This window comes from Malaclemys terrapin, chromosome 18 (assembly GCF_027887155.1).
Source record: "Malaclemys terrapin pileata isolate rMalTer1 chromosome 18, rMalTer1.hap1, whole genome shotgun sequence".
Taxonomy (NCBI): Eukaryota; Metazoa; Chordata; order Testudines; family Emydidae; genus Malaclemys; species Malaclemys terrapin.
In genome coordinates this window covers 5,346,072-5,365,200 of record NC_071522.1, presented here as the reverse complement: position 1 = coordinate 5,365,200, position 19,129 = coordinate 5,346,072, and the positions used below count along the sequence as shown (strand labels likewise).

Here is a 19,129-nt window from a genome sequence, read left to right as displayed (position 1 = left end):
GAGTTGGAACAGGCCAACATGCCAAGCAAAATCTGCAGTACCACCTAGGCCATTTAGGATTTTTTTCCCCCCTATATAGATGCAGAAAGTGGATAAAGTTCAGTCACAAAGGGCTGAAAAATAAATTGGGAATGACTAAAGTAACCAACAAGAGGGTGAGTGTAGAGGAGATACAAGTATACAGAACTAAGCTCTAAATACGAGTAGCCACCAGCAGAGACAGTTTAGAAAAGCATAGAAAAAAAAAAAGGTAGGAGAGCTGGCAGCTACTTCTCAAGTATACAAGTTTGATGTAGACACGTTGCCCTTGTCCCCCTGGAGATCCTTTTACCAGTCCCTGTTCTAAAGGCCTCCACCAAGAATCTACCTAACTTAATAAATAGTTTACCCGAGAAGTTTCACGGCAGGAGTGCAACTGGATAGTGAAGTAGTCAAAATGGCAGATTTAGACCAACTTCTTGAACTGTTGCTTTTGGAGGGTCAGACAAGCCCTACAATGTGAAACTTTCTAATGTCCATCAGGTTGCCAAATGGCCTCAACACTCCTCTACACACTAGCATACAGACTATTACATCTGCAATATAATAGATCTTTATATGTTTAAGACAGTGAAGTAATGCTAAACAAAGTATACCTATTGCATCTTACCTTCAAAGCTCTTAAAAGACTCAAACAGCTCAATAAGTGACTGTGTTGACAGTTGTTCATGGTATTTTGAAGCTACCTGAACACAAATCTGCAGGTTTTGACGAATGTTAGCAGAAAGCATGGCACGCAGACACTCCAGAGAGTCTTCTACTGATAGGGAGCCAAAATAATTCACCAGCCACTAGAGAGATAGGAAGATTACAAAGATTCTCCATATAAAAATATTAAGTACCAATTTTAAAGCTGCATAAATATTGCAATTTGAAAGATAAAATCATCACACTCCTTGCAGTGTGATATTTTAAGATCCTGGAAGGTAAGCTAGCCAAAGCTATACAAGATTTTGGATTCTGTACCTCAGGGTTGAGAAGATGAGTGTGAACTACTGCACGCTTGATATCATACAAGTCAGTGAAGTGTTCTAATGCTCTCTGCAGCAGGCCAGCTTTCTCACACAGCTGTGCAATGTGAGCCCGGTCATAGTGAGTAAACATCTGGTTTCCCAAGATAGCATCTGCAACCTATAAAACGACAGTTAGAACAAGACTGGGTTTATTCTAGTTCTGGAGTTTATACATTAGATTCTGCATATGATGCATCAGGAAAACTTACTACCCCAAATCAGAATGAAGTCTTGAACTAAACTACAGAAGATCCTGTAACTATTTTAAAGAGGTCACTTAAGAGACTAGAATTAGATCCAGGGTTGTTAATAGGATTCTAGGCATGAACTTTCAAGCCAGGTCCAGATTTTTTTGGGAGTACGGGGGACAAAGGGTTGTTGGCTTAACTTGATACTTAATATTACACCACAGTATAAATAGGGAAGTTGTTAGACCTGGAATATGCAGATCCTAGCTACAGAATAGGGAACGAAAACCCCCTTTTGAAATTAGATACTATTTTCATTGAGTTTAAAATGTAACTTTGTCTAGAACTAGTCAGCCATTAAGCTAAAAGTGGAAACCCAGAAGCTACTATAATGTCTAACATTTTTCATACCTACGCTGATGGAAGTTTGGCTACAAGATACAAAAACCTGTTCAACTTTCAGTTTGAGGACATCTATAGGACATACCTGAGGTGCATGCATGAGGTTCATCTCAAGTAAACGTGTTTGCAGGGGACCCTCAGAAGGGCGGTTATTCTTCAGTGCATCCAGCAAGAAGGCAGTACACTGCTGAATTAGGTTGTACTCCATAAAAACATCCACAATCTGGGGGGGAAAAAAGTGTACTTTTTGGAACTGCAGTACTAGTTTTAAGTGAAAAGGTTCCATTTCAAGAAGTGAACAAGTTTACTTCTAAATATGAAAGTTTAGATGCAGTCATGAGATCTAGCTTATTTTACTAGTATTATCCCAGTCAATGGAAGCACTTATCTTGTGTGCTTGTAAGAGTAGGATTGCCTCCTCATGAAGACGAGAAAGTTCAGCTAACAGCTTATGCTTGAAACCTCACAAGGCACAGCCAAGTACCTGAGTTATCACTTCCTTGGAAACACTGCTGAAACAAGCTTAGTTTACCTAATTTAAAATTGTTTTTCAGTGTTAGAAAATTTAATTTTCAAAAGCCACATCTTCAGGAGGCAATTTAATACCCTTTCTCCACAGGCAACTTTAAGTGGTAGGCATGAATCCCAACTCATTTGCTTAACAGTCTTAAGATTTTCAAGATATTTTAAGTTATTACTTGTGTGATATCTGCAAGGGGTTCTTCATCCTGAACTAGCATTTGAGCAAACTGCTGTCCTTGGTCAGGGCTGATTCGCATTACATTCCTCAGCAGGAAAATCCAGTCTGGAGTATAGCCAACCTGTAAAAGTAGCCACAATAAAGTGAGTCAGTGCTTCAAGAGAAGCTAAATAAAGTCTCAGATACAGAACCAAGGAGCAGCTACATGAAAGCATCAGTTCTTATCCAAGTGAGTGCAGAGATTCTTCATTTATATCTCAAAGCACTTTTCCCATCTGTGTGGGGAATGGGAAAAAGCTACATGGGTACACAAGCATGGAGATATTGCCCAAGATCAGTCAGTGGCTCAATCAAGATTAACTTGAGTGCCACACACCCCCTTTTAAGTAGGCCAAAGTGCAAGTTTTCAACGAATTAAAATGATAGTCTTGAATGCAATATTCATATGTAGCTAAATGTTCTGGAAAAATAGGTATCCTATGAGATTAAACAATTACATCACAGTGGCACACTTTAAAAAAAACCAATGTGGCTAATTTAGCCTATTTCAGAAGTTTTGCTTTAAGTAGTCTGTTTCTTAAACCGAAGTAGTTTCCCTAATTTGTGCTCCTGAATTCAATAAGGTTTACAGTTTCAACTGAAAATGTTATCTATACGTAGTTAGCACAGCCTCACCTTCTTAGCATATAGAACAATCTTCTGGACTTGTCCTGTTTCAGCAAAACATTGAATGACCTTGTTAGGAACATTAGCTCTTAGATAGACACTAAGTGCCAATGTAGGGTCCACAGACTTCACTAGATCTCCCAATTCCTCTGAACACTCCAACTGTTTAGAAAGAATATAGTTAAGAACATTTTAATAAATGTAGAATTGATGAAGTTAGATCTACATATTCTAGGTCTAAAGAGCATTCATGGTACAATGCTGGGATAACAATCTTCATACACATATAGCAGGTTGAAAAGATGTCAAAGTATTTTCTAGTAACTGGACTTAACAGTCCAAGTTGCTTTATGAAAAATGCATCCTAGTTGGTCATTGTTCATGGGCCAAAGTTTTAGCATTACAAAAATATTTCAGGTAGTACCCTACAATCAGTGGTGGCAGCAATACAATGGGCTCCATTCCTTAAATCTCAACCTATGATAAGATTAAGGGACACTCGTGTATCCTTGTTTTATTACCTCAGCATAAACTCGATCATTTTTCAGTTTGCCTTTGTTTGACTTTTATTCCCTCTATCCTCCAGGTTTGGTTAACACCACTTTAAGTGAGATTTACATAAAAATCCCAGTTGATAGAGTCAGACTAGAGTTAACTGGCAACAATCCAGTAGGTCTGTATTAAAATTCTTGTTCTGGTTGTTCTAAATGGGGGCAAGAGTGTACTTGTTCAGCATTGTGAAAAGGACTGGCTTACATCATTAGTTAGTGTAATCTCCCTCCAGCGAATTAAGGAGTGGCTGGGGGAGGGGAGGGGAGAAGGTGTCCCTGCCCACAGCATAGGATGAGTCACAGTAAGCATGACAAGGGCCTTGAATTAAAAAAAAAAAAAAAAAAAGTCTCAGAAATAGGGAAGACAGAAGTCTTTGAAGGGCACTCCTAAAATGATATTCTTCACACATACACTCCTACCTTGACTCAGCACTGTGTCTTGGGAAATAGAAACTGTCAGTGGGTAGTAGATTAATGTAAAAGCATCATGGAGATGTATTGTTTACACTGAAATACTTGCTATGTCTATATCCTATATTCAAGGGGAAAAATGGTGATTCCACTACAAGACACCTCACACAAAGATGGCAATGCACATAAGTCACATTACTGATTTTTGTGCAGGATACAGGTCTTAATCCTTGCAGTGGCCATGACATGGCTGCTACTAGTAGAGATTACCCCCAAATTATAAAAGACATGCACTGCAGCTTTACCTTATCCTCTTTCAACCATTTCTCCAGAAGCTGTTTGCGTCCCTGCTGAAGCACTGGCCTGCAGAGTTCCAAGGATTCATATTTGTTCAGCTGACCTTGGTCTAGTAGAATTCCAAAGTATTGGAGCAAGGGAGAAGTCTGACCCGGCTGTGCTTGAACGCTCTGGAATCGGCGTATGGTGTCTGGAGTACGCAGGATTCCCTTAAAAAGGTTAGAGGATGCATTTTATTCACCAGCTCCATTACTTAGTGACTTTTTAAATTAGTTTTCAGTACTGTATGTTGTCTGATCAGACAATTCCTGGCATATGCAAGAACTATTTCTTCACCTGCTCTGGTTAGCAGCTACACTAACAAGAATGGCATTTTCTCCTGTAGCTTAACTCTTCAGTTTGACACTGTTTCTGTGTATGCTCTGGTACCAGCCCAGCACTGGCATAAGATACATTAGAGATGAAGTTTCAACCTTGGTTTGTGACAGTTTTGTACACATCCCTTAAATTTCTAACGATGTTAATTATCCTGATAACTGACAGTGAAAAACCTCAAATTCTAGAAGCAATGCAGCTGTTCAGTATGCATGGCAGGCACTATTGGACTCCAGAGGAACGAACACTGCCACTGGAGAGGTAGTAAAAAAAAGGAGTCTAAACAGCTACTGTCATGAGGAGCCTTCACAGCCTTTGACTTTTCAGATTTCATGTGGACTCTGGATATTCTCTTTGCTGCTGGTTTTCTCCCTTATCCCATCTTTCTTACCACTCTAAAGCTTCAGATGCCCAAGCTCTGAAGCATTTTACACCCAGGCTCCTCTTACTCCCATAATCCTTTTCTTTAAGCCCAACTAGTGCCCCTCTAATCCTGCAAGATTTGTTTTTAAATAAATAGAAAACCATGTAGCTACAATATCAACTTTGATCCAGACTACTATGCTTGTCTTGTACTATTCTCCCCACCTATCTTTGTTCCTTCAATTTAGTCTGGCTGAAGGCCTGACTTTTTATATTTGTGTCCACTGCTGCAGTATGAACAGATCCATTGAAGAGGTCTGTCCTAGCAAATTGCTTTGGTGAACGCACCTGTTCAAGCCATTTCAGTAGCGCTACTTCCAAGAGCAAAATGCTGATCCTGCTAACACTTACTCATGTCACCGACTTCAGTGCACATCTCAGATGAAGACCTAACCTTGCAAAGGTTAAGAACATGCTTCAATGTACATTTCCAGCTTTGATAAACATCTGTTCAGCAACACTTTATACCTTTGGTGCATTTGCTGCCACTTTTGCTGCCTCTGAGTAGTTTCCCTGGGCAAACAGTGCATTGAATTTTCGGGCAAAGAGTTCCTCAGCTCCTGCCAGATTGTTGCGGACAGCCATTCGCAAAGCCAGGTCAGGATTTTGCAGCACATTAGTGATGTAAGGAATTATGTTCTCTTCCTCTACGCATACGGAGAGCACCTGAATTGGATTTAGAGGAAAAAAGGGACATATTTACAATCAGTGCATCTTCAGGCTGCAATTAAGGTAAGGTATACCAGCCGCTCAGAGTAGATGCATTCTGCAAGCATTTTCAATAGTACCACAACAACAAAAAAAATGTAATTATTTAGGGTGAAGGTAGGAGTAACAGGTTAGATTAAGCAGAGGAATATTTAGGCTGAATATCAGGAAGTATTTACCACTGCAGTAAGCTATTGCTGCAGGACAAGCTCTGAAGTCCAAGCCCCATTTCTTGGTCAAATTCAACTGTAGGACAGCACCATGGAACAATTCCTTCACTGACAAAAGGGATGGGCACTAAGTTACCCAATAGGTCCCTACCATCTCATTTCATTAATTTTATTTTTATTCCCAAAAGAATTCTAGAGTGTAACACACATGAATTAGGGTTTAATAACTTTCCAAAAGTTTAACTGAGTTCTCCTGAAATTGCAAGGTTGAATATACTGGTTGCCTGCAATGTCAGTTTAAGATGTTTCCCTATCCAAACATTAAGATCTAGGGTTTCCAGACAGAGCCTGTTCAGAACCTATAGTTTGCTTTATGCATAGCACTGAAATACTGAATAGCATTGAAAAACTGCACAATTACTGCTTAGTTAGCAAGTCTCCTTCCAAAATTCTATTGCTTTTAGATGCTATAAGAAACCCTTAAGGGAATGTCCTCAGTCTTCATCCACAAGAGTTTAGAAGCCAGCCCACCCACATCTATTACTCCAATAGATAGTTCTGCAAATATAAAAAAGTGCGGAGGGGAAGGAGAACTAAAATTCTCCATCACATGTGTCTTTGCTAGAATGATTAGTTGAGTCTCTGAAGAGACTCAGACTGCTTCCATTCATCTGCAAGATAACTGGACATACTGTCTATTCCTTTCAAGGGTTCAGAAAGCCACCTAAAACAGTATTCCTAGCACAAGAGTCTGAAAAAATTAAACCTATATCTAGGGCTGCAAAGACCACTGCTATGGTACAAAACCAAAATCAGTATAAATTTTACTTCTTACATGTAGAAGTGTTCAGCATCTGCATTCTATACCTAACCCTAATTGGAAATAGTGACACTAATAGTTAGAGATGTACAGAGACTAGATTTTCCTAGTTACAGATACAAGCTCTTCCCACTCACTAGAAAGCACTCATCTCCATCTAGCACTGCAGATCATGGGATAGTATGTACAAGGACAGAGCAATTTGTTATTCAGACATTGTAATGGCCAAAAGTTCCCCCACTCATTGCTTCCCATAAGATACTACTAAAAAAAATTCTCCTGGAAGATTAGTATTCATAACTTCTCCCTCAGATTGTCTAAATAGGATTGTGGGATTAAACAGAGTCTCAAGTAATTCTACAAACCCTGATATCAAGTTTGAGGAATTCTCTGATATCCTATTCTCCCATGTTTATTGCCTTATGTTTAAACAGTGAGTTCTTAAGTTTCTGCATTTTAGTGCCATATAGCAGGCATGCAGCACTAACTACCCTTTTGAACTGAAAGAATTTATGCAAGTTTTTCCCCAAAGAGCCTGATCTACATCAGAAATTCCTTGTTTTGTGGAAAGATTTTACCACCTTTATAGAAGATCTGGACTCAAGGACAGCACTGGCAGCAGCTCATGTTAACTATTGATACAGGTTACCTTTCTACTTTCAATATTGAATTACACTTGTTAAAAAAAAAAAAAGTTCAGCTAGGTGGAATGAAGGGATTCTTATACCAGCAAGTAGCCTTTCCACACAACAGAAGTTATGTGCAAGTTACAGATAAAATTTCTATACAGGTAAACTCAAGTCTATTTTAATAGACAATTCTTCCCAATTAAGACATTACAACTATTTTCGGCCTTTCCTGTTTTATGCACCAGAACTTAAGATTTGAGCCACCAATGATCACTTTTCAGGCATCATAATTCCACCCCTTTTCATAAAAGAGTGCAGATTTCTGCACTGTGACACCACTAGGAACTTTAACTCTTGCCCACCCCCACCTACCAAAAAGGAGGCTGCTAGAGGCAGATTTAGACATAATGGAAAGAAGAGCACTTGAATATCAGTAATGTTAAACGTGGTCCAAAAACAAAAACCGCACCCTCTCCACACACAACCTGATGCTAGTCAAACATTCATGAACTCTGATCAGTTATCACCTAGTATCTCATTTAGAGGCCAGCCTGTCAACTGTTCCATTAAGGAGATAGGCATTTGAAGTGAAAGTGCTAAATCAGTATACACATTTCAAACACTGTCTTATAGGAGAAACTTGCACAGAAATGTGAAGAGGAGACTTGTGAGGCATCATGACTCACTTGTTCCCGTTCCCCTCCCACTCTAATCTTGGTGGAACAGCCAGTCAAGTGCTGTAGGAACAGAATTTCCTTACTTGTCCCTTTCTGTTAACTCCTATAATTCCAGCGGTTGCTTCATGAGGTGCAGTGACAAATATGGTTTCTCCACTGATTCTATTCATGTAGATGCAGGTGCCAGTTTCAAGGTCATACAAATGGATGTAACCGTATTTTGTTATCAGAAACACCACATCATGTTTTTCACTAATCTGCAAGACAAGAGTAAGGTTGAATAATCAGTGTACTTAAAACCTTGCTTTAAAGTCAAATTTGTTGTAATGTTACAATGGTTAGCATGAAGGAGCACAATTGTTTTGATTGCACAAAGTGATTGTGTTGTGCCTGAGAGTGGGTTTGTGCACACACTTGACAGCATAATAGAAGAATATCTAATTTATCATATTGTCATTTGGGCTTACATATACCAAAATAGCTGGATACTTGTTCTATAAAGGGGAAAGGAAAATCAGCAGTTAAAAACAACTTACAAAGTTTAAGGCTTGAGCGGGGGGGGGGGGGGGGGAATATACTTAAAGTATAAACTCTGCTGAACTAAATTTATTGGATTTTAAGAACAATACATGTCCTTGCAAAACCTCAGATTCTGTAGCTGCATAGGAGTGTCCATATATTTAGCAGCCTGCTATATCCCCATATCCACGAGTCTCAATCTCATATCCTTCCATCTTGGTCTTGGACATCTACCATACCTGCATTGCTACAGGAAAGTCATTCTGTGCTTCAGGAGGAAAGAAGACATCCACTGCTTTCTTGGGAAATGGTTGGTTCCCTGTTGGTGGTGTGCCAACTTCAATGATATGCAACTGTAAAACAGATGAGATTGGTTGATTAATCCTATATCTTTCCTGAAATATTGCATAGCTACATGGTTGCTCAAATTCACTGGACACTGTAGTCAGATTAGAAAGTGGTAACAGACATAAGTGCTTTGTTTATGGCCACATGAGCCTCATTATCATGCTTACACAGAATTCAGATTGTGTGAACAAAAATGCCAGGTTGAGTCATCTGATCTTACTCTAAGGAAAAGCTTCTGTGATCTAGTTAATTCACAGACTACATTAAGCCACAGATCTTCCCATATACATGAGGCCATCAGAAGTTCCTCTATCACTCTGGGTGAAACGGTCTTCCCAATATTGCTATGAAAAGCCATTATTAGCTACTCTGTTGTGTTGCCATTTAACTGTTAGCTTGTGTATTTCTACACATACCTCCAATCTGACAGCATTCCACACAGAAATTCAAATAGTTAATAAGCTGCATGTTTGTGTGTTTTATCATCCTTGTCAGACAGAAGCCAAACATTCAGACAAGTTCTCTTTTCCACTTTAGTCTGTTCCAGTCATGAACTCTCATTTGCTATTCCAAATAGTTTTGAGAACCCAAGTTTGGCTCCTAATAGAATCCTCTGAAGTTAATTAAAAGTGCACACTTTCTAGTATCAGGAGGATAAGTAGAAAGAGCTCTGCCATCTAAAAAAGTTTGAGGTCCATTTTCGAAGTCAAGCACCAGAACTTTTACCTTATCTCAGTTCGAATTTTGGGTACTTAGACATCTGAACAAGTCATATCACTAAAGTTTTCCATGTCCCCCAATATATAGGTTTATTCATTAATAACCCATTTGGAGACTCATCTGCAATTACCCAAGGGTTCTGGTAGTGATTCTGCTAGGAGCAGTGTTTTAAGATTTATGCATGTGCATATAAAAAGCTATTTGAGGCTAGAGATCACTTAAAGCCACAAGATTCCTACATAAAGCAAGTACTTCCTTCCAAAACAGAGGAGAAAAGGCAAACACTAAAACTCAGTGAAAGTTTATAGATGCATGCACTATATAGCTAACCTCTCTAGGGTTGCTTTTTGAAATCCCGTTTACTCCCAGGCTAAATATTCTAAAGCAAAATGAGGTAGATAGCATCCAGAATCAGAGCTTACCTTGCCTCCAGCTTGACCTCTTACTGCAAAACAGAAGAGAGTAGATTCTTCAGCATTACCTTCCATCTTGAACTGAGCAAAACTAGCTGCATGCCCCTCGATAGGCTGGGACACTTTTCTATCTACAGAATAAAGCTGCATGGCTCCCACAACACGATTTTGCTAAACAAAATGTAAAGAGAAGTTAGTGACAAAGTATTTCCCCCCCTCACAATACTACCTTAAGTACTGGCAGATTGTAGTGTGAAAAACTAAGTCATCTTGTTTAGCTTGAGTTCTTAAGTCAGCATCTTGATTCTGTAAACTAGTTAATTTTGTTTGCTAATCAGATTTGAGTTGTACAGTAAATCCATTGCATCAAAATGATGACAGATACAAAACTGAAATGGCCAGCTAAAATATTGGATGTAGAAGAAAAATATAGTCTCCAAATAAAGTTTGTTCAGAGTTAAGGGGTACCTTAAGACTGTCTTTGGCCTTAGCATAGAATTTGTTGCCTCTAGAATCAACTATTCGTTGTCTTTGTAACAAGACAGAGAAATCAAAATCTCATTACACACTGAGGGAAGTTATGCAGCTTACAAAAAAGGGTGTCAGTCAAGTTTTGGCCTTCCAGACTGGTGTCATCAATAACTATTAAGTACCTGTGCAGATATGCCAGTCAGAAGTAACCATTTCTGCTTAGCATCTGTACGATAGTTGATGATCTGGCAGCCTGCAAGACTAGAGTGTCGGTCAAACATTTTCACAGGCTGAGATTCTCCCTCCATGCTCCAGTGGTAGACTGCATTGTCAGTTACAAGAGCAACAGTATTCAGCGAAATCCACTTCCAGAAGGTAACATCATCCGTCATAGTATGAGCCTTCATTTTACTCTTCATCTCAATGTTAAAGATTTGAAGCGTTTTCCCAGCTAAAAAATAAGTTCAATTCAATAAGCTGAGTTAGCAGTTCTCTCCTTCAAATACCATGATAGCTGCACTATGAAGTTAGACTTAGCATCTAGCCTTCCTCTTAGGAGGATGCCATAATGTACTGCACTTGCCTATGACATTCATAGTGATCAGCTAAACTATTAGCCAGACATTTCTACAGGTATGTTATTACTGCACATGGCTGTACAAAAAACCCTGACCTCTCAATTGGCTGTTGCTTAACCAATTTTGAACAGATGGTGGAAAGAGCTTTTTAATTAAGTGACAAAGCATCTGAACAATTTCAGTTTTAGCTGTTATAGGAAACCAAATTTTTAAATGTACATATTTAGGAACACATTCAGTTGAATGTCTCTTGAAAGTATAAAGGTACACTAAACCTTTTAGGTGTCAAAAAACAAAACAAAAAAAAAAAAAAAAAAAAAAACCCACACACAAACCTGTCCACATCTGTTTCAAGTATAACAAACCACAAGGATGGAAGGGTCAAAAAGTGGGCTGTGTCAGGTTTGTTTGTAATTCTGTTTCATTAACCAAAACACTTATAAGTTGGTAAGCTAACAGGTTAACAAAACAAAAGGATCTTTGGCTGCAACAGACCAGAAATGAATATAAACTACATAGGGGACAGGGAGGGTAGAGGGGAGAACCAGAACAAGGGACTGAGGCAAGCTCCAGAGAATAGGGAAAGGCAAATGTTTTGAATTACATGGAAGGGTAAATACACATGTCCAAAATAACGATGCTGCCACCCATTGTATTCCTTCTGCCACCAGAATAATACTTAAGATACATTCTACAGTAGCATATGCTGAAGAATCACTGCTACTTTTAAAGGGGAACAAAAAGAGTTTGAAGTGGCATGCCAAAAAACAAATTCTGGCTCAGCTAGTTGCTAATATTAGGGGAATGTAGAGAGCAGAAAGTTCAAGCTATTCCCGTTATTAATAGACACATGTATCAGTGAAGGACTAGCTAATCACATTTATATGATCTTTACTGTAAGATGCAAAACAGAGGCTATTTTATTTGCACTGGTGGCTATTAAAAGCTAGCTGTCAAAAGTTTGTTGCATACTTTCAAAACTAGGTCTCAGAGTTAAAGGTTAAGAAAAGGAGTCCCATATGGGTCAGTGTGTCAGTCTACTACAGATTTTGGTTTGGTTGACAGTCACTCTGCTAACAAGATAGCCATGTTCCAAGGCATACAAGGATGGAAATAGAGGTTAAGGAATGCTGCATCTGAACTGCAAATAATGAGAAGTTTGGTGTTATGTGCTAGAGATACTACAGTTCATCTAATCTCAGGTCTTTCTTGTTTTGCACCATTTCAGAATGCTTTTTTCAAGTATGAGGCATTAAAGTTAACACAAGGGATAATGTAAGGGAACTAGAGTACAGTCCAGTTTTATTTCCATCCCACACAATATGCAAAGCACACCAAGGGAAAAACAACCAGACTTGAGTTGTAAGAGTCATAATCCTGCTTATAAAAAGTCTGAAGGGTCCTAAGTTTACTGCTTTAGGCCAAGTGCAACTGTAGAGCTTTCAAACTGCTACTTTGTGAAGTAATTTCCTAAATTTGGAGTACATGGTTTCCCTTAACCTCTTCAGTGCTACTCTAAAGAATATCTAGGGATGAGCATGTAGGCCGTTGTCTGCTCTTACACCTTAATTATTCAGTAATGTGCACTGTAAGCCTTTAAGCCTGTAAGCCTTTGGACTTTGGTATTCTCTTTTCATAGAACAGGACAAAAACTAATACAATCTAAATTGAGAACTCACCATCTGCATACACAAGAAAGCATTAGAGATGCAACAAACAAAACAGGAGTACAACATTAAAACCATCAGAAAGATTAAGTTAATGTAACTAATGTCTGAATTCAAAGCAATACAAGACAATAGATGAGAAATTAAGAAAACCCTTATTTTAATCAGATCTAATAGATAGCTTGATCTAAAAGAAAAAAGTTCATAGACTAATCCATTAATACCTTCTACCTAACTTCAAAAATTAAGCTAATCATTTGAATTTCCAAATAGTTTATCCTCCCTAAAAATAGGCAAATATGCAGTACTCTTGAGCATAACTGTCAATGGACAACTTAGTGCAAGGTCAAACATGCACGATAATTTTACTGTACTGTGTAGGATAGAATTTTTAATTTGTTGTGTAATATGTAGCTTGATAAGAGTGACTTTTGTATCTTGTAAAACTGTAGAGCATTTAGTGACCCATGAATTTTTCAAAACGCACTAAACTATAAAGTTGTTTGTCCTTGTTTGACTCACTTGGCACACCCTCTGCCCCCTCCCACAACGCCCAAGAGGTCAGATCGGAGAACAAATGGACAGCAATAATCCTTTTATCCTCCTCCTTCCCCCCACCCCCCCTGAAAAGGGAGTCCAGGTTTTCTGGGATAGGGTGGTTTAGCAAGGAGTCACCTGAAACCTTTTGCTCCATGAAGAATTACTATTAACTAGGAATTTAAGACAACTATTTCTCTGGCTTCCATAGCTGGACTGACCACCACAAGCTGTAAGATAGTGTTACAGTCTACTCTTCACCAAGCAAAATCCTGATCTCAGCTGTAAGTGGACCAATGCTAGAATATAGAAGAGCTGACAGCAAGTCGCTGCAAATTAGCAGTATTCCATTCAACAAGTCTAGGATGACAGCTTAGCTGAGGATAGGTAAGACAAGGATACAGATTTTCCATGGTGAATTTTGGGAAAGGGAGACAAACATCTTAAGAGCAACAAGCAACATGCTCTTTTAGAATGTCTGCCCAACATCTGGTTTAACCTTTGAATATGAACTCTTCAGTCTTCAAAAACAATGGATTTGCCCTGAACTGGTAGTTTATACAGAAAGTTATACAATATATAGTCAGATGTTAAACACAGGATGTTCTTTTCATACCTTTTAGTGCAATGACTTTGCTAGCAGGATTCATGATAGCACTGTCAGCCGAAATTGGTCTGCGAATGGGGTTGCTGGGGTCATTCATGTCAATGATCACCACCTGTGCTTGTTCTCCTACCTTCTCTCTTATGCAGATGAATTTGTCTGACTCCATAGTCAGAGTACTGAAGCCAATGTTAGCTGGGTTGATCCCCAGATTTTGGAGCTAGAAGACAAAAAAATAAAGTTTAGTCACATTAAGTTTGTATTACACAGGAGGATTATCAGCTGAAGTCTGGTTCATGAAATCTACTCTAGAAAGTGAACAATAATCATGAAGCTTTGTCAGAAAAGTATTCTTTTGCAAGCTTTTTCCTAGGATAGGTCTTTTATTGCCAAGAAGGGCATGAGATACAGAGGTACACCACCTGGAAGGTGTGTTTGTGCACAACTGGAGGAAAGCCTGCTACGCTTTATTCCAAGATGAGTTCAAGAACATTTTTCTAACATTTAAAAGGTTCAAAATTTTAGTCTGATCTTGAGTATATGGGGAATGTTCTCAAATTTTGTTGCACCATGGCCCCCTTCTGACAACAAAAATTACTACATGACCCCAGGAGTGGGGACTGAAGCCTGAGCTGGCCACCCCTGGTGGAGGGGCCAAAGCCCAAGGGCCTCAGCCCTAGGCCAGGTGGGCCTGTAACCTGAGCCCTGCCACCCAGGACTGAAGCCAAATCCTGAGCCCCACCTTCCAGGGCTGATGCCCTTGGACTTCAGTCCCAGGCCTCAGCAAGTCTAAGCTAGCCCTGGCAACCCCATTAAAATGGGGTCCTGACCCACAGTTTGTTCTTCTGCTCTAAAGTAACTTATGCTAGGTCCACACGAGAGCTGGAAGGTGCAGATTCCAGGTTGAGACAGACCTGCACTCTGATTGAGAGAGAGCGGGCACTAAAAATAGGAGTGATGTAGCCATAGTGTTAGGAGGGGTTAGCTGCTCAAGTACAATTCCGTCCGAGACCACAGGCAAGTACTTTGAATGGTCAGCCCCTCTGGTTGTTCATGCTGCCATGGCTACACTTCTATTTTTAGTGCACTAACTCAAACACACTGCTCAAGCACAGGTATCTCCCCTCAAGCTGGGATTTGTGTCATCCATGTAAGTTTCTGGTAGTTCTCTTCCAAAAGGTACACACTGAAGCCAGAGTGAATGGCTTAATCTAGGAATTGAGAGCAGTGTGTTAGACAACTTAGCTGCATCCGAGTCATTTTTGTTCTGATGTGGCTGAGGCTTGAATACTGAATAAATCTTAAAACTAGTTTCTAGAGAACAGGCTAAGGATTTGATTTCTGCACTTGACTACCTAAACACCATTTTGCATTTTAGACCATTAACTATAAACGTACGTATGTTAGATGCAGTTCTCTCATTGGTCTTAACCACTTCTGTACTGGTTAGATTAGAATGTAAGCTTACACTTAGTGATTCTTACAATATTAAGTGTTTAAGAAGGGCTACATAAAAAACAAAGTCAGGATAGTGGATTAAGTAGTGCAGTTAACACTTCCCAGAAGGGCAAGGGTGGAGCACATATAACACTGCCTACTACTGCATGAATTTACTGAGCCAGGTAGCCACCCCTTCCAGATCTGCCTCTCTTGAGAAATTTGATTAAAAGCTTACTTTAGAAGTAGGAGCTTAGGGGAAAAAAGTTCAGTTCAAGTGTTTGAAGTGAGTATGCCTGGTTTAATTTTAAATGCTTAAAACTAAAGTCAAAGTTTAGCCAGTGAAGCTTGGTAGTACAAATATTTTTCTGGAGGTCAAGGTATTAAAATAATGGCATTGAGACCCAAGTTCAGCTCCTGTTTTTAACACACTGACTTTTAGGATAAATGACAACTTTTGTGCCTCAGTTTCTTCACTGGTAGAATGGAATATAGTGTAGCTACCTACCAGGGATGAGCGATTTTGTAAAGCTTAGATCTTTGGATGAAGCTATAGGATTGCAATTGATTTTCATTAGTATCACAATAAAGTTGTGGGAAGATGAGTGGTCTTCTACCACTTAAAGTTCTGAACTTTGATTTCATTTAAGATTAGACAATGCTTAGTAACCAAAGCATATTTAGTTCTAAAGTGAATAGGTCAAACATGTGGCTCCTTGAAAGAGTTTGGTCTTTAAACAAAGCTACTTTTGAAGAACAGTGTTCTGGCAACCACATGTTAAATTTGAGTAAAATGTTGGTGTTCTAACAGCCTCTTATCAGTTATACTTGGAGCAGACTATGAAGAGCTCCACCTTAGCAATTCCATTACAGTCTTCTCTTGCACGCTCTGATAAAGAGGGTGTGTCACTGTGCCATTCTGCTCAACCTTCGTTTTCCCACAGCACTGTGAAAGGAGTTTATAGAAGCAACCAACATACAGGGTGCCAGATCAGAATGGAGGATGCCTTAAAAACAACTTTTAGAAAGAATCTGTATGATCTAGTGCAGTGGTTCTCAACTACAGGTATCACCTACCCCTAGAAGTATGCAGGGGTCTTCTGGGGGTACATCAATTCATCTAGATATTTGCCTAGTTTTACAACAGGCTATATAAAAAGCACTAGTGAAGTCAGTATAAACTAAAATATCATACAGACAAGGACTTGTTTATATTGCACTTTTCAGTGTATATTCCAATTGATATTATATTGTAAAAATGAGAACAAGCAATTTCAGTAATAGTGTACTGACACTTGTGTATTTTTATGTCTGATTTCATGAGCAAGTACTTTAAATGAGGTGACATGGGGGGGGGGGGAGAAGAAGAGATAAAAGACAAATCAGACTCCTGCAAGGGATCTAGTAGTCTGGAAAGGTGGAGTGCCTCTGATCTAGTGGATCAGAATTGGAGTCAGAAACCTAAGGCTTACCCCAAACCGCTATGGACCTACTCAAGGCAACAGTCACTTAAGTCACAAAGGCTTACTACTTCCTCCATATTTCCCTCCCAACAAACCCATCATTACTTCCTAAATGAGGATGATCATCTGCTATGGCCCAGATTTTCAAACTTACGTAAGCAAAAGTGTGCAAGTCAGCTTTTCCACATGCATGTGTTCACATCTGCACCAAGGTTTATATGCAGTTTGAAAGTCTAGGTCTACTTATAAAAAAGTTACTAAAAGGGCACCATCCAATTGGCAAGTTAACCAAGCTTTCACTTGTGTTGACTGTGCCATGTCTAGTTTAAACTGGGCTCCTTGGGGACAGAGATGGAGTTCCTCTGTCTGTCCTTACTCACATTAAGTTGTACAATGTACCAAGTCATTTAATCTCATTTTAATTCTATTGAAGTTCCACTCTACCCTTCCAGTCACTGTTGGACAATGCAAGCCACTCTTCCTCTCCAAAGAGCTAAGTGCCCTATGTTTACACTAGACAGCCACAGCTAATCCAAGGAACAAGAGACTAGCCACTACTAGAGTAATACTGTAGCTCAGTGAACCCTACTCTGCTCAAGCATCCCATAAACTTCTCCTGAATGCTTGAGCTGATAACAGTAACTTACTGTATTTGTATTTCACACTGCAAGCCATGGTGTATTCAGCATAGGAGAGACAACATTGCAATTTGGCTTACTATAGTCATTACTAGACTTCTGTTTATGCAGGGGCCACAAAACCAAGCAACATTTGGGACAGAACAAGTGATGAGATGCTGCTCAAGTATGTGTAAAAGATATCAATACTCACTTTATAGGCTAGCAAATTGGGCATGTTGTGACAAATGGAAATTTTCTGCAAGATCCTTAAACTTAATTTTTTTTTCAAGTATTTTTAGATTAAATGCAGAGTTCAAGTCTTATTGTGGGCTGGGATTGCATGCAACTTCTCAGGGAGGGGGAGATGGGAAGTAAACCCTGTGAAGTGTAATGAACTTTAAAGGACTTCATTGAAAGAGCGTGGCAGACAAGAATGTACTTCTGGGACAATGTCAAGTGGTTGCCTGGAGAATCTCTAGGGAACGGTGAATACAAATTCCTGACTTCCAGTTATGCAAAAACCACAAAAAACCCATGAACCTTTTGAACATATAGCCTGAAGAGAGGACCACTATCTGCTGATTACCTATTCCTGGAGTCTCAAGCTCAAAGGCTCAGGCTATATAAAGCTGTTATGAAGAACTAGCACACCTATGAGCTTGTTACCACAGGAAAACCCTGTTGAGGTTTGAAGGACTCACTACTACCGGAGTTGGGGACTGACCTCTGATAAGCTTATCATCAGGCACATATTCTCTTTTGGTTTTAAGAGGTTTTCACTTTAAGAAAAGTGTGCTTGCTTAGAGAGAGCTGTGTGGTAACTTAACACTACTGGCAATTACATTATTCATAGCTTTCAAAGAGAAAGCAAAGTGCAGGTACTGGCCTGTCTTGGCAGTCTGTCTAGCTGTGGATACCAGTGTGGACATGAAACTGAACAAAAAAAAAAACTACCACACACACACTCCTGGTCAAGAGGGGGAGAGATACAGGTCTCTGCCCAAGAAAAGTGATGATTAAGGAGCCTGGAGCCTAGAGTGTGCACCCTTGGTGGACCAATGAGGAGGAATACAGGTGCAGTTTCCATGAACAGTGAAACATGTTATTTATCTTCTCAGCTCTGACTCTGGCATTGAGGCAAAAATTGGTACAATTCCTGACCTCAAGTCAGTGCTCCAGTCATGCTCTCATGGAAGCTTGAGTCTGCTCAATCACTTTTCTTCCCACTCACTCTACAAAGAGCAAGTCCTGCCCAAGAACTGAGATGGTAGATCATGACCTGATAATTTTAAAACCTTGAGCAAACATTTCCCATAGTCTGGAAGAGACACTAAATAAAAGTAGATGCTTATTTAGAATCCCACTTTTTTTTTTTTTTTTTTTTTTAAGTTTCATGATTTTATCGAGAGCCCAGGTCTCCAGTTAGGCTATCCTTGCTGCTAAATTATATAACAAGGTTCAAAATGGCTGTATGAACTCAACGGTGTGCAAAAGTGTCAAGGTTACATTTACTGTAGGAACTATAAGGCAGACCTCAAGCAGACATTGTACAGTTTCACCCTAGTATGGTAGTTACATTGCTGTGGGATCCAAGCTAGGAATTCCCTGAATCTATGTGCTGAGTAACTTTCTGTTCAATTTCAGATTGTCCTTTCCCAGAAAGGCAAGGGAAAAGTTGAATTT

The 19,129-nt window shown here is 39.4% G+C and overlaps 1 protein-coding gene across 2 annotated transcripts in view; it reads right to left on the bottom strand.

The window, feature by feature from the left end:
- Positions 1-19,129, bottom strand: part of CLTC (clathrin heavy chain) — a 52,446-nt gene that overhangs the window by 20,386 nt on the left and 12,931 nt on the right. For both annotated transcript variants that reach the window (XM_054008515.1, XM_054008516.1), the window contains exons 2-13: positions 13,939-14,146; positions 10,723-10,991; positions 10,079-10,240; positions 8,828-8,941; positions 8,153-8,326; positions 5,534-5,731; positions 4,276-4,476; positions 3,018-3,170; positions 2,341-2,463; positions 1,728-1,865; positions 1,006-1,170; positions 650-830 (exon numbers count right to left, since the gene is read on the bottom strand). In XM_054008515.1, the coding sequence (XP_053864490.1) occupies positions 650-830; positions 1,006-1,170; positions 1,728-1,865; positions 2,341-2,463; positions 3,018-3,170; positions 4,276-4,476; positions 5,534-5,731; positions 8,153-8,326; positions 8,828-8,941; positions 10,079-10,240; positions 10,723-10,991; positions 13,939-14,146 (2,086 nt within the window). The remainder of the gene's footprint in view (positions 1-649; positions 831-1,005; positions 1,171-1,727; positions 1,866-2,340; positions 2,464-3,017; positions 3,171-4,275; positions 4,477-5,533; positions 5,732-8,152; positions 8,327-8,827; positions 8,942-10,078; positions 10,241-10,722; positions 10,992-13,938; positions 14,147-19,129) is intronic.